We start from the raw sequence: 16,172 nt of genomic DNA on the forward strand, positions 1-16,172 counted from the left end.
CTTCCATTTCTATTTTTTGGAACAGTTTCAGAAGAATAGATAGTAATTCTTCTTTCAATGTTTGGTAGAATTCCCCTGGGAAGCCATCTGGCCCTGGGCTTTTGTTTTTTGGGAGATTTTTGATGACTGTTTCAATTTCCTTAGTGGTTATAGGTCTGTTCAGGTTTTCTATTTCTTCCTGGTTCAGTTTTGGTAGTTGATACATCTCTAGGAATGCATCCATTTCTTCCAGGTTATCGAATTTGCTGGCATAGAGTTGCTCATAATATGTTCTCATAATTGTTCGTATTTCTTTGGTGTTGGTTGTGATCTCTCCTCTTTCATTGATGATTTTGTTGATTTGGGTCATTTCTCTTTTCTTTTTGATAAGTCTGGCCAGGGGTTTATCAATCTTGTTAATTCTTTCAAAGAACCAGCTCCTAGTTTCGTTGATCTGTTCTACTGTTCTTTTAGTTTCTATTTCATTGATTTCTGCTCTGATCTTTATGATTTCTCTTCTCCTGCTGGGTTTAGGCTTTATTTGCTGTTCTTTCTCCAGCTCCTTTAGGTGTAGGGTTAGGTTGTGTACTTGAGACCTTTCTTGTTTCTTGAGAAAGGCTTGTATTGCTATATACTTTCCTCTTAGGACTGCCTTTGCTGCATCCCAAAGATTTTTGAATAGTTGTGTTTTCATTTTCATTGGTTTCCATGAATTTTTTAAATTCTTCTTTAATTTCCTGGTTGACCCATTCATTCTTTAGTAGGATGCTCTTTAGCCTCCATGTATTTGAGTTCTTTCCGACTTTCCTCTTGTGATGAGTTCTAGTTTCAAAGCATTGTGGTCTGAAAATAGGCAGGGAATGACTCCAATCTTTTGGTACCGGTTGAGACCTGATTTATGACCTAGGATGTGATCAACTCTGGAGAATGTTCCATGGGCACTAGAGAAGAATGTGTATTCCATTGCTTTGGGATGGAATGTTCTGAATATGTCTGTGAAGTCCATTTGGTCCAGTGTGTCATTTAAAGTCTTTATTTCCTTGTTGATCTTTTGCTTAGACGATCTGTCCATTTCAGTGAGGGGGGTGTTAAAGTCCCCCAGCATTATTGTATCATTGTCGATGTGTTTCTTTGCTTTTGTTATTAATTGCCTTATATAATTGGCTGCTCCCATGTTAGGGGCATAGAAATTTACAATTGTTAGATCTTCTTGTTGGATAGACCCTTTAAGTAGGATATAGTGTCCTTCCTCATCTCTTATTACAGTCTTTGGTTTAAAATCTAATTTGTCTGATATAAGGATTGCCACCCCAGCTTTCTTTTGGTGTCCATTAGCATGGTAAATGGTTTTCCACCCCCTCACTTTCAATCTGGGGGTGTCTTTGGGTCTAAAATGAGTCTCTTGCAGACAGCATATCGATGGGTCTTGTTTTTTAATCCAATCTGATAGCCTATGTCTTTTGATTGGGGCATTTAGCCCATTTACATTCAGGGTAACTATTGAAAGATAGGAATTTAGTGCTATTGTATTGCCTGTAAGGTGACTGTATATTGTCTGTGTTCCTTTCTGGTCTATGTTGCTTTTAGGCTCTCTCTTTGCTTAGAGGAAGGGCTGTGTTTTTTTAAATAGGTGTCATTCTGGGTTAGGGTGTTACAGTTTTATCTTTGTTGAGTTGATAGGCCAGAATGGGATTTGTGAAAAATTTCCTGGGATTTTTGTTATGTATTTTAAAATCATTGAGAAAATTAGATACTTTTGTATTTTTTCTTATATTTGGCCACTTTTATATACTAAACTTTGCCCATTTTTCTATGAGGATGCTAATGAGAATTTTAACCCTTTTCTTATTAGGTTACATATGTTTTCCCAGAAGTTGTCCTTTGTCTTGAAATTTTACATATTTTGTGGTTGAACTGCAGAAATAGAAAAATTCCATGTGGTGAGCTTATCAGTGTTACCTTTATGGTTTCTGGCTGTTAGCATGTCTTGAAAGATCTTTCTTATGCCAAGATTAGACATGGTTGCAGAGTCACATTGGAGTACCTAAGTTTAGGCTTTTGTTTTTTACATTTTAGGTTTTTAATCCTGCTGTGATTAGTGTTGGTGTGTTAGTAAGGGAGAAGAGTGTAACTTTTCTCCCCACAGATGGTTAACCAGTTAAGAATTTTTTAAAGCTTTTATTTATTTTTAAAGATTTTATTTAATTATTTGAGAGAGGGAGAGCATGAGCTGGAGGGAGAGGGAGAGAGAATATGAAGCAGACTCCTCGCTGAGCACGGAGCCCGACACGGGGCTCAGTCCCGTAACCCTGAGATCAAGACCTGAGCTGAAACCAAGAGTCGGATGCTTAGCTGACCGAGCCACCTATGAGCCCCCCCCCTTTTTTTCTTAGTTCAAGAATAATTAACATACAGTGATGTTAGTCTCAGGTGTATAATATAATGACTCGACAATTCTATGCATTATTCAGTGCTCATGGCGACAAGTGCCCTGTTATAATCCCCTTCACCTATATATATATATATATATATTTTTTTTTTTTTTTTTTTAAGATTTCATTTATTTATTCATGAGAGACAGAGAAGCAGAGGCAGAGGGAGAAGCAGGCTCCCCGCGGAGCAGGGAGCCCATTGCGGGACTTGATCCCAGGACCCCGGAATCATGACCTGAGCCGAAGGCAGATGCTTAACCGACTGAGCCACCCAGGCGTCCCTCCCCTTCACCTATAAAATAAAAATTTTGTTTTTAATTATCTGTTTATTCAAACTCCATTGTGTAGAATTAGTACTCTTGTACTAAATTCTTGGATTTGGGACTATTTCTGGACTGTGTTGTGTCATCTTTTTGTATGTTTCATATGAACAGTGTATCATTATTAAAAATAACTCAGCAGGAATCTAAGTGGCATCTCATTAGACATATAAATTCCTTTGGTTATTGCATTTTTATGTTCTTGAGTCTTTCCAATGAAGAATATGTTGTTTCTCTCTATTCTGCTGGTTATCTTAATGTTTCTTGTTAATTTTTCCTTCTTACAGGCTGTACACATTTTTAAATAAATTCTTTCAAATTTTATCATTATTTCTGCATACTTGTTTATACCCACTGTGTGTACTTTTTCTTCTTTTTTTTTTTTGTTTTCAAGCCCAATGTGGGGCTTGAACTCACGACCCTGAGATCAAGACCTGAGCTAAAATCAAGAGCTGGACGGTCAACCAACTGAACCACCCAGGCACCCCCTTTTTCTCCTTTTATTCTTTTTGGACCCATCCTGGTGGGTTCTTTTGCCTCCATCACTGCATTTTAACTGCGGTCATCAGAGTGAACACCGTCTTTTATGTTGCCGAAGGCTGTGGTGAGTTTTGAGTCATGATCTTCCCTAGTTTTCCTGTAATGTTTGAAATGCTGTATTCTTGAAGGACTTTTGTCACTTGGTTTCGTGACATTACGCGTTCTTGGCTACCTTCCTGGCTGGCCTCTCTCTCTCTCCTGGTTCTCTAGGGCCTTCTCATCCTCCCGATCTCTTTACACTGGTGTGCCCCAGGGCTGAGTATTCAATCTCTTTTTTTACTCTTTACCCCAATTTTTTTTTAGAGTTCATCCAATCCTAAGAATTAATACTTTCTTTCTCTTTTGTTCAGCAAAATGCAGCATCTTTCACTTAGTGGATGCTCAGGAATGATGAATGCTGATAATTTCTTTCCTGCCCACACCTCACTTATCAATTCCAAAATCATGTATCTAGTTTCCTACTTCATAACCGTTCTTAGACCCCTTAGAAGTCATAAATATAAGAAGTCCATTACTGAGTTCTTGGCCTCATCATATCACCTCTCTGCTCCCTATAAGATCTGGTGGCTGCCTCCCCCCCAACCCCCATTTGTCTATATTTCAGTAAATAACCAGTTCCCTCTTTCCAGTTGCTCAGGACACAGACTTGGGAGTTTCGTTTCCTTCTACTTCCCATATTCTGCATCCTGTCCACAAGCAAAGGCTTGTCTGCTTTACTTTCAAGGCATGGAACCCACCCTCTTTTTAAAAACCATGGATGTTCCTTGGCCTGGCCACTGGCATTCCTCACCTGCCTGATTGCTGCCATCTCCAGGATGGCCTCCGTGCTTAACCTCACTCTACTACATAGTCTGTGCTCAACAGAGCAGACAGTTGTCCTTTCCAAGCAGTTGTCAGAAGACACCCTCTCATCCCCACACCCTCATCATGGGCCTGCAGGCTCTGCGTGATCTGGCCCTCAGCTGTCTTCCTAAATTGCCCTCATGTTACCTTCGACCTCGTTTGCCCAGCTCACTGACCTCTCTGTTCCACATGTGTATGGAAGGATAGTCTTCCCTCGGGGTCTTTTCCTTTCTCCTCTGAACTCTCTCCCCTGTGAATATTTTTAATGTGCCAGTTTTTCACTTCAGTTAGGTCTCAGAGCAGATGCTTCGCTAATCCTTCCTGGACCACTGCATCTGACATGGTGCCCTCCCTTTCTTACGTCCTGGACCCTGGACCCCGGATTCGTAACTCTCATCACCACCTGATTACTTGTTTTAGTATCTGTATCTCCCAACCAGATTTTGAGCCCTTTGAGACTCGGGTCTTTGTGCCCTGCTGTGTTCTTGGGTGCTAAGACAGGTTTTTGTTGCTATTTTGAATGTAATATGGTGTGTTTTCCTACTAGTTGTTGATATACAGAGGAAAGCTATTTAGATTGATACGTTAATTTTATAACCAGCCAAATTACTCATCTACCTCATTTTTTAATAGGTTTCAGACGGTACTCAAGGTACCATTCTGCAAATAATTTTTGCCTTGGCCCTCTTCATATTTATTGATCTTTCTCATACATGTGTATGTATTTACTTTTCTCATATTCTGTTGCTTTGCCTAGAACATCTAGATGTTGAATGACAATATTGATAGTAGGATTCTCGTGTTTTTTTGGACTTGAAAGCAAATGCTTTTTTTCTGATTTAAGTCTGTGCATTTCTGTGTGTGTGTGTATGTGTGTGTGTGTGTATGAGAGAGAGAAGATGAGAATGAATCAGGAACAGCTGTTAAAATTTTATTAAGTGCCTTTTTGGTATCAGTCAGTCCATGAGGAAATGTTTCTTCCTGCATAGCTACTGATAGGATGATCATAGTAACATCTATTTCCTGTGGTTGAACCATTCCAGCATTCGAGAAATAATCCCTACCTGGCTCATAGTTTATATGTTTAATATATTTTTACATTTGATATGTTAGTATTTATAATTTCTGCATGAAAATGTTTAAGTGAGATTGGTTTATAGTTCATATAGTGAAGGTTTTATATGAGCTATGCTAGCTTTAAAAATCAAATTGGGATGATTTACATCTTTATTTTATTCATACAGTAAAAAGTTAATGATTGTCTCATGGGCAAAACATCTTTGGCCTCCTCCAGCTCAAAAAAGTTTCCCCAGACTTCAGAACAACTGTGGTAGCATAGTTTTCTCTTCTTTGAGATTGAAATCCATCTTAGCCAGGAGTCTTTGAGGAAAGGTAGAGAATTCTTCAAAACCTGTGAAATTTTACTATTTCCTCAGCATCAGCAAGCATGTGGGTGTGTATGCTTGTGTACATGTATACACATACGTATTTTTGTTTTCTTAGTTGTTTTAAATGTTACCTGTAAGAGCTATTTACTGGAATGTTTTAATATCCAAATGTGTGGTAGTTTAAACATTTGTCCACAAGTTCTTTAATACACCTCCCTTTAAAAGGTGGACACCAAGTACAGCCTGACGCATGGACTGAGCTTATTGAGTCGCTTCTAATGAAGAACATATGGCAGAAAGGACATTGTGTCCCTTCTGAGAGTAGGTCATAAAAAAGCATTGTGCCTTCTTTCTTCTTTCTTCTTTGGATTGCTCACTTTGGGGAGAGCCAACTACCATGTTGTGCAGACACTTACGCAGCTTTATGAAAGACTCATTTGGTGAGGAACTAAGGCTTCCTGCCAGGAACTGTGTGAATGAGCTTGGTGACAAATCCTCCAGAACCCAGTAAAGTCGTCAGCACTACCCAGCCTCCTGACTGTAGTCATGAGATACCCTGAGTCAGAGCTGCCTATTTTTGATGGTGGTTCTGAATCACGGAAACTGTGAGATAATAACCGTTTGTTGTTTTAAGCTACTAAGTTTTAGGATAATTTGTTACACAGCATCGCTAACCACTACAAAGTGTTTCATTGATTCTTTTTAATCTCTTGGCTTATTACTTCCCCTCAAAGCTTTGTAGACTGTGCATTTCTGCCTTTTGGGACATACTGAGATTCTTTTTAGCATGATCAATGACCAGTTAAAAATGAAATACTGGAAAAGGCCTGTTCTGTATTATTAACTACATTTATTCCAAGAAAATTAAAGATTTGTTCAAAATCTGTTAACATTACAATTGTCAGTTTCTCCTTATTTCTTAGTTTTTATTTTATATATTTCAATACAGAGTAACTTGAGTTGTGTATTTATTTTTATATATACTTTTGGATATAAAATTGTTTTATCTTTTTTTGTTGTTGTTCCTATTTTTTGTTAATGTTACATATCCTGTTCTCCGAGTTGATGTTTTCCTTTAACTTCATACTTTTTTTTTTTTAAAGATTTTATTTATTTATTTGACAGAGAGAGACACAGCGAGAGCAGGAACACAGCAGGGGGAGCAGGAGAGGGAGAAGCAGGCTTCCCGCCGAGCAGGGAGCCCGATGCGGGGCTCGATCCCAGGACCCTGGGATCATGACCTGAGCCCAAGGCAGCCGCTTAACGACTGAGCCACCCAGGCGCCCCTTAACTATACTTTTAAAAAGCTTTTTGTTTTTCAAACCTATACTTTGGATTTAGGTTTAGGATGCAAGATCTTTAAATAATTTCGTGAATCTTAAGTATCCTACTCCTCTCAAAGAATAATTTTCAAAATGTTAAAAATATTATACATACAAGTAAAGAAAGAACCCATCAAAAATACATTTAATTCATTCATAAGAACACTGGACAGGCAGGACGGTGAGACTAGCTCAAGAACATTTGTGTAATTCAGTATTTATGGTCCCTGAGGAGAGAACGCTGGGATGGGTTCATTCAAATACAGTATTGCTCCTCATCTCCAGGTCCAGAAAGAAGTAACTTCTGGGGTTACTGAACAGAAATCATTTGTATCCCTCATGGGCAAAAATATACCAGTAATCATGTAACTTAAGTGTCTGGCCCTAACGAATGATAAATATCAAGCGAAATGAAATGACACTTAAATAATCCGTGGGTAGGTTTGTTAGTGCTCCAGTGTGATCAAAAGGAAGTGAAATCCTCGTTTGACTTATTTACAGGAGTTGGGTAAGTTTTCTTAGCACACATGTGCTAGAAATCCGAGCTCTTTGGCATAAACATACAGCAGTTTCAGAAGGACATGACCGCCAGAACCACAAATGGTGGGCACCCATTTTAAATATATTCTTTGGATTTTGACAAATGTAGTTACTCAGGTAATCGCCTCATCAATCAAGAGATGAAGATGTCTGTCACCAAAAAAAGATCATTGGTCCTGTTTTCTGTCAGTACCAGTTGGATTTGCTTTTCCCGGAGTTTCATCTAAATGTCATCTTACGCCATGTACTGGTTTGTGTCCTGCCTTCTTTCTCTCAGCATAATGTTTTGAAGAGCTAGCCATGCTATTGCGTGTGTTAGTTCATTCTTTTTATTGCTGAGACATTCTGCATTGTACTGATAGACCACAATTTATTCATCCCTTCACCTGTGGATAGCTTGGCATTACCATTTTTTTCAGTACCTGCTGTTTCTTTGTTTATCGAGGTCGTTTGCTATCAGCAGTGTTTTGTAGTTTTCAGTGTAGGAACTCTTGAACTCTTAAATTTATTCCTAAGGAATTCGTGTTTCCTGATGCTACTCTTGTAAGTGGAATTTAAAAATATATTTTCCAGTATTTTTCTTTTTTTTTTTTTTAAAGATTTTATTTATTTATTTGACAGAGAGAGACACAGCGAGAGAGGGAACACAAGCAGAGGGAGTGGGAGAGGGAGAAGCAGGCTTCCCGCCGAGCAGGGAGCTGGACACGGGGCTCGATCCCAGGACCCCGGGATCATGACCTGAGCTGAAGGCAGACGCTTAACCGACTGAGCCACCCAGGCGCCCCAGTATTTTTCTTTTTTTAAAAAAAGATTTTATTTATTTATTTGAGAGAGAGCAAGCGGGGAAAGGAGCAGAGGGAGAAGGACAAGCAGGCTCCATGCTGAGCACAGAGCCCGACACGGGGCTTGATCCCAGGACCCCAAGATCATGACCTGAGCTGAAATCAAGAGTCAGATGCTTAACTGACTGAGCCACCCAAGCACCCCTTCCAGTATTTTTCTGTTGTTGTAGAAAAGACAGATGATTTGCATATTTTGTCATTGTGCCCTGTGTCCTTGCTAGCTTACCATTAATTTTAGTAGGGATTTTCTGTATAAACGGTTGCAGAAGTTCAGGTGTCTGTGAGTAAAATAGTGTTTTGTTTTGTTTTTTGTTTTCCTCCTTACCGTTTTGTACTGGCTCAGGACCTCCAATATAAAGCTGAGTAGAAGATACACCTTGGGGGCGCCTGGGTGCCTCAGTCGGTTAAGCATCTGCCTTCTGCTCAGGTCATGATCCCAGGGTCCTGGGATCGAGCCCCGCATCGGGCTCCCTGCTCAGCGAGGAGCCTGCTTCTCCCTCTCTCTCTGTGTGCCGCTCCCCCTGCTCGTGCTGTCTCTCTCGCTCTCAAATAAATAAGTAAAATCTTAAAAAAAAAAAAGTTGTACCTTGTTCCACATTTAATTAGGAAGGGAGTGTTCTGGATTTCACAGGTAAGTATGAGGTTAGCTCTCGGTGATTTTTGGATGTCCTTTGTGAAATGAAGTTTCCTTCCTTTGTCTTGGTGTGCTAAGAACTGAATTTTGAATTTTGTCAGATGCCTGCATTTATTGTGATGATGATATATTTCTTCATTTTTATGTAAATATGGTGCATCACATTGTTTTTCAAGTTTTAAGTCAGTATTGTATTCCTGAGATAAACATCACTTGGTCGTGATTATTACCTCTTCACATGTTGTCAATTAGATTTTCTGATTTTTGTTAATAGTTGTTTTTTTTTTTAAGATTTTATTTATTTATTTGACAGAGAGAGAGACAGCGAGAGAGGGAACACAAGCAGGGGGAGTGGGAGAGGGAGAAGCAGGCTCCCTGCGGAGCAGGGAGCCCGATGTGGGGCTCGATCCCAGGACCCTGGGATCATGACCTGAACCGAAGGCAGACACTTAACGACTGAGCCACCCAGGCGCCCCAATAGTTTTTGTGTCTGTGTTTAAGAGGGTTATGAATTATGTTGTGATGTCTTTTTTTTTTTTTTTTGATGTAGTGTTCCATGATTCATTGTTTGTGCATAACACCCAGTGCTCCGTGCAGAACGTGCCCTCCTCAATACCCATCACCAGGCTAACCCATCCTCCCCTCTAGAACCCTCAGTTTGTTTCTTAGAGTCCATCGTCTCTCATGGTTTGTCTCCCTCCAATTCCCCCTGCCCCGATTTGTAATGTCTTTATTAATAAGGTTTCTGTAAGTGATAATATTGGCCTCATACAACGTTTTTGAAAGACATTTGTGTGAGACTGGTGTTGTTTCTCCTTTGCATGGTTCAAAGAGTTCACCAGAACCCATCTGGGTTTTGACTTTTCTTCATGGGAAGGTTTTTAATAACAAATTCATTGAAAAAGTAGTTTTTTTTTTTTTTTTAAAGATTTTATTTATTTATTTATTTGAGAGAGAGAGTGAGAGAGAGAGAGAGAGCACAAGAGGGGGGAGCGGGAGAGGGAGAAGCAGACTCCCCGCCGAGCAGGGAGCCCGATGCGGGACTCGATCCCGGGACTCCAGGACCATGACCTGAGCCGAAGGCAGTCACTTAACCAACTGAGCCACCCAGGCGCCCCTGAAAAAGTAGTTTTAAGTCTATTCACATTTCTGTATTATTTTTGATAGGTTTCATTTTCAAGTAATGTGTCCATTTCCTCTATTTCTGGAAGAGCAGTAGTAACGTCCCCTCTTTAGTTCTGATTTTAGTCATTTGATTGTCTCTCCTTTTTGCTCAATTAGTGTAGCTGAAAGTTTGTCAGTTTTGTTTATCATTCCAAAGAATCCTTTTGGGTTTTGTTGTCTTTTCTCTGTGGTTTTTGTTTGTTTGTTTTTGTCTGTTTTACTTGTTCTTCTGTTTCCAGTTCCTTAAAGTTGTAAAGTAAGATATTGATTGCGATCTGTCTTGTTTTATAGTATTTGCATTTGGTGCTATGAATTTCCCCCTGAATACTAGTTTTGCTGCATTTCCCAACGTTTGATAAGTTCTGTTTCATTTTCACTTTGCAAAGTTTTTGTTGTTGTTGTTGTTTTTTACTTGAGGCTTCCTCTGTGATCTGTGTGTTGCTTAGAAGGTGTTGTTTAATCTCCAAATATTTGGGGATTTCCCAGGTAACTCTGTTACTGATTTCTAATTTAGTGACTTTTTGATCTGAGAACATGCTTTGCATGCTTTCTCTTTTTAAAAGTAAGGCATGTTTTTATGACCTCACTGATACGAGGAATTCTTAATCTCAGGAAACAAACTGAAGGTTGCTGGAGTCGGGGGTGGGGTGGGAGGGATGGGGTGGCTGGGTGATAGGCACTGGGGAGGACATGTGCTATGGGGAGCGCTGTGAATTGTGCAAGAGTGTAGAATCACAGATCTGTACCTCTGAAACAAATAATGCAATATATGTTAAGAAAAAAAAAAAGAAGAAGAAGAAGGTAGCGGGAGGGGACGAATGAAGCGGGGGAAATCGGAGGGGCGGACGAACCATGAGAGACGATGGACTCTGAACAACAAACTGAGGGTTCTAGAGGGGAGGGGGGTGGGAGGATGGGTTAGCCTGGTGGTGGGTATTGAGGAGGGCACATTCTGCATGGAGCACTGGGTGTTGTGCACAAACAATCATGGAACACTACATCAAAAACTAATGATGTAATGTATGGTGATAACAATAAAAAATGAAAAAATATAAGGCATGGTGTGTATCAGTGGATGTTCCATGAGAGCTTGAGAAAAATGTGTATCCTGCTGCTGTTGAACAGAGTATTTTCCTCTCTTGGTTGACTATCTGGGACTTTTTTATGTAATTCATATCTTATCTTAAATACATATTTTTACAACTAAAAACTAAGTAGCTTCCAGTGAATACTGATGCAGCCACAGTACTCATGTTCAAAACAAAAATATGTAAAATAGGTCTCCAAACTAGTTGTTGCTGACAGGCAGAAATTATAACACAGTCGACTCTTGTACTTCTGGACATTCCTTCCAATAGCAGTGACTCTCAGCCTTTGCCCAGGACCGTTGTCAACTCTGGCTACTGGTTCTCTATTTTCTTCTCCATCCCTGACACACTGTGTAAATAATGGTCCCTTATTTCAAGGAAATATAAAGAACGATCCCTTCATGGAAATTACTAAAGATGATTTTTGCTGTTGCATGATAGGATAATATATTTTGACAGTGCCTTAATTTGGTTAAAAATGACTAATAGATATCTTTAAAGGTATGCATAGTGATGCATAGCTTTATGATGAAGAATGGGTGGAGTAATTAGAATGAATTTAGCTCATGTTTGCTCTTGTATCTCAGATATATTGTGATGTGGCCTTATTCAGTGAAACAGAGAAGACTTAGTCTTTTTTTTTTTTTTTCTGTTTACCACTACTTGCTTACTAATCTGACCCTGTAATTCTTTATTTTTTTCACTTTTCCAGTTTTCTTCCTTTTTTCTTTGTTCTCAGCTTCCGGTTTGTAAATGCTGGTGAGTCCTTAGGGGGATAAATTAGAAGAGTTGCTTTGTGTTCCCTTTATGGAGGTGGTATTGGGTTGGGTTTTGTTGTTGGTGGTGGTTTTCAGTATAATGAATGCTTCCTGTTACTCCCAGTCTGACCCTAGACGTGGATTCTTCTAGGCGTAAGCTGGCATTTCGGCTCCCTACCCAGCTGTTGCTTCCATCCTGCTCCTTGAGAGTGTGCGTAATTAATGACCATGACTTCTCTTTCTGTTCCAGCCTGAAAGAATAGACCCGAGTGCGTCACGACAAGGATACGACGTCCGCTCTGATGTCTGGAGTTTGGGGATCACATTGGTATGTTCGTCACGGTGGTGTAGCAGGAAATTTAGAATTGAAAGAAAATTTTATCAGCCTTCCATCCCTCATAAGAACTGCTCTTCTTCTTTTTTTTTTTTTTCCCTTTTGGTCTTTGACTTTATTTACCTATTTTTTTCTCTATGGTTATAATCACAGGGATTATGTCTTCTAGTTGTTGAATAAAAATCTGTGTTTTACTGTAAAAATCAAGCCAGAATTAATGGTTTCCCTCAAAGTTTTATGCAGTGCCTTGGGTCCTTCGATGTCGCTCTGGATCTCTTGGCCAGAGATACTAGGAGTCAGCACCTGCATCAACAACAGGGACAGGGGAGGGCGGCTCACGGGCAGTCAGGGCAGCGGTGACTGGCTCCTCCCACCTCAGGCAAGAGCAATATGTCCGGGGATACTCTGTACAGCGTGGGTATTAGGCAGACTTGTTTACATGTAGGAAAATAGTTTCTACTTGGAATCTTCTGTTCACTGAATGGAACGAACGAGTGAGCTGAAAGTAATTCAGTTCTGGACGAACACCCAACTACCTAGGTGATAATTCTAATAAAAGTTCTACCTTAAACCAACACTGAGAAAGAAGAGTGAGAAAGCTACTTAATTTGCAACTAAGTACAATGAAATAAACTCTTCTTTCTCACCTGTGACTGTACTGAAGTTTTCCTTCTGTCTTAAAAGTATCTTTATTTGCTTTTTACTTCCTATTACTAAACTTTGTTTTGAAATTTTAGATTTATTTTCTTGTGCTTGCTCTCTTACCATAGCTCGGTGGCATTTTTCTGACTTTGGACAGCTGCTTCTACATGGTGGGAATTTCCCATCACTAGATGGGGCCGTGTTCTGTTTGGGAGGCAGCCCAAACTTTTCCTTTCATTTCCTCCCATTTTTAATAAGGTCCCATGGCTCAGAGGTAACACAGGTTCCGAGCAGAGAATTTTTTTTGTAGCTTAATAAATAATCTCCATCTGTTCATTGGCATTATGTGGTCTTGAGGGCTTCCTGTAGATGAGAATCACATACCCTTGTTAGTGATCCTGGTGAGTCACACTGCCGGGCCTAGTGAATTCTCTGTACCGAGAGTTGAAGGCTGGTAGCTCACCTCTGCAGAAGCCTCCATCCGGTTTCTCTTGTGACCTGATATGGGCAATACCTCCTGGAGTCTTTTCTCATTGTGAAGCCAACTGACCAAAGGAGAGATGTAATCCCTTCTTCTTTAGTTAGGAGAGAACATGGAACTTGGGCATCTTTTAGGTGGTGACTGGTCCCAAGGCCTACAGCACGGCCTATAGCATCCTTCTGAGGTACCTAACTGTGTGCATATAAAGGATATTCATGGTTCAGAAACACCTGTCTGTGCCCAAACCAGTTTTGTTTAGAGAGAATATTTACTTCATCATAAAAAGAGAATTTTGTTCTGTGAAAAGTTTAACAGGAACATTTTCAGCAAGTTCTTTTAGTATATCTGGCTAAACTTTGTTTAAAAGCAAGGCATTCAGTACTTATAATAGTTTCATAATCTATTTTCCATATGGATGATCTTACAAAAATTAAGAAATGTGTGAAATTAATTTCTAAGTTCCTAAGTCCTTCACTTTCTATGGTGCATTTTACCGTTTCCTTCTCTTATTAACATCTATTCTCAAGAATGAATCTGATAAAGTTATTCCTAGTGTTGTGAATAACCAATGAGGTTTACTTCATCCTGAGCATTTGTATTTATATCAAAAAGAAACCTCAGCCAGAGGACTGAATTTCTGCGTCTGTGTGGCATGCCTGCCCGCCCCCCGCACAGGCGTGTGTGCGTGTGCGTGTGTGTGTGTGTGTGTGTGTGTGTAACTGGGGACGGTGGCAAGCTGAAGGTGCCGTCTTAGGGTGAAGAAGGACTTCCGGCCCCAGCCTCCCACTGGAGGATGCCCTTACTGTTGCTTGGTCGCTTTCCTTTCACCGTATAAACCAGTAATTTAATACTTGACAAAATCGACTCCACCCGATAGCCCTGAGCTGAAGAATCTCTGCGACGGTGTCCTCAGCGCAGTCTCTCAGATGCCTTCTCCGATGAGCTTGGGGGTCTCACCCTCCCCTAACAAGTCACCTGTCAGTACACCCAGCATGGGGCTCATTTAGGCCATGCTGCAGATTTAGACCTATCTTTTGGAAAAAGCACAGTTTTTTTGTTTTCATTATCCTCAGAACAGAGCGAGAGAAAGATGAGAATACAGTCCACAAATACGTTTGACCTTCGGTGCATTGGGACGTACGTCTGTAAGATCCTTCAGAGCTGGTTTGGCGTGGGTTAGAGATACTGTCCCAAGCGTCATTGTTGGGGTTCAGGGTTCGGGGTTTGACCCAGACTTGATTTCTTCAGTTATAGTAACAATCTGCTTGTGGGTGAAATTGTTGTAACCGCGGGGTGGCTGGAGTACAGAATTCCCAGGTTGCTTCCTTTGAGCTCTGGTGGACTTCTGTTGGTTGAAAGTTCGCTTACCTTCAAAATGACCTTGAGCACTGTTCTGGACATGGCCTTCCATTCAGATAACTACAGGTTGTGCACACTTCGCACCAGGAAAGTTCTAGAACCAGCCTTCCAGGATCCTTCGTACAAAGGATTCAGAGTTGAGGGTTACCCCGGTGCGTTCACGCGGTGGCGACGCTGTCTGGGTTTAAATCTGGTGTTTCCTTTTAGTCCCCGTCCTGGAACTCAGTTGATCTTATATTACCTTGGTTTCTAAATACCCCTTCCACTTAGCCTTAATAACTGCGAAAATTGCACCTCACCCTCATCTGGGTTTGATTCAAGGCTTTACAAGAATTTTGCTTGGAATTCAGATTTCAGTGTGGGTGTTCCAGTGAGGAGCAGTAAATAATGCCCAGTATATTTTGTTTTTCCCTCTGTGTTCTCTTTAGTACGAGTTAGCCACAGGCCGGTTTCCTTATCCGAAGTGGAATAGTGTATTCGATCAACTCACACAAGTCGTGAAAGGGGACCCTCCACAGCTGAGTAACTCTGAAGAAAGGGAGTTCTCCCCAAGCTTCATCAATTTTGTCAACTTGTGGTGAGTACTTGATTTCTGAATTCTCGAAAACCATGTGGTGAGGACAGCGAGGCTTACTTAGCAGTGTTGGTGCTTTACACTGGGGAAGGGCAGCTTCTTCCCATCGCTCTGCTTCCTAGCTGGGACTCTGGGTCGCACCGGCCACAAGGAAGGTTCCAGCTGGCTTGGAGAGCATCACTCTCACTCCACGACTGGATACTGATGAGAAACAGCTGGTGGTGGGGAGGCTGCTGCCTCCAGATTCCTAGTGCTTACCAGCAGTACAACCCAGGCGAGACCGGTCGTCGTAGTCTGATGTGCTCCTGACAGTGAAGTTGTACTGGAATCACCTGGAAGCTTTTCCTAAGTCAGGACCCTCCCAGGTCAGACTGCGGGTGCAGGGCAGATCTCCGCTCCGAGGTAGCTGTGACACGTGGGGTGCGTCTGGTAGAGCCGGGCCCCAAGCTCAGCTGGTGGACCGTGTATTGGTTGTCTGAAACCTTATTCCAAGGGAGGTGTGAACCCGACCCCTGGTGGTGTTTGTTCACCTTTAGCAGGTGTTTGTGCACATACACACCCGTGTGTGTAGAACGTAAAAATAAGTACGTGCAGATACGGCAGGAATACGGTCGTGCTTTGTACTGTTTCAGTCTGTGTTTTAAATGAAGCCTGTTTCGTTACCATTTGAATATCTTTGATAATTTGTCCAACATGATTTAAAAATAAGATGTGTTTTTGAGCAAAAAGCCTTCTTGAAAATGCTTTTCCTGCCAGGACTGCTGTTTCTCACTCCTCTCTCTAGTCCCTTTAAGACTTTTTTCATGGTCTAGCATTGCCCTCTTTTCAAATAATTAGGACATATTCGAATAATTAGAAAATACAGTTAGAAAATATTTCATCTTCTGTAATTAAATTCTACTTTTGCATTGGTTTTCCAGGGGGAGAGGAAT

The 16,172-nt window shown here is 40.8% G+C and overlaps 1 protein-coding gene across 3 annotated transcripts in view; it reads left to right on the forward strand.

The window, feature by feature from the left end:
• The window catches only part of MAP2K4 (mitogen-activated protein kinase kinase 4), a 136,256-nt gene that overhangs the window by 107,901 nt on the left and 12,183 nt on the right, over positions 1-16,172 (forward strand). For all 3 annotated transcript variants that reach the window (XM_045889831.3, XM_064583058.1, XM_045889830.3), the window contains 2 exons: positions 12,101-12,178; positions 15,095-15,243. In XM_045889831.3, coding sequence (XP_045745787.1) covers positions 12,101-12,178; positions 15,095-15,243 — 227 coding nt within the window. The remainder of the gene's footprint in view (positions 1-12,100; positions 12,179-15,094; positions 15,244-16,172) is intronic.

This window comes from Mirounga angustirostris, unplaced genomic scaffold (genome assembly GCF_029215605.1).
Source record: "Mirounga angustirostris isolate CCGP_5_RB_7025 unplaced genomic scaffold, mMirAng1.0.hap1 SCAF_17, whole genome shotgun sequence".
In the NCBI taxonomy this organism is placed as follows: Eukaryota; Metazoa; Chordata; class Mammalia; order Carnivora; family Phocidae; genus Mirounga; species Mirounga angustirostris.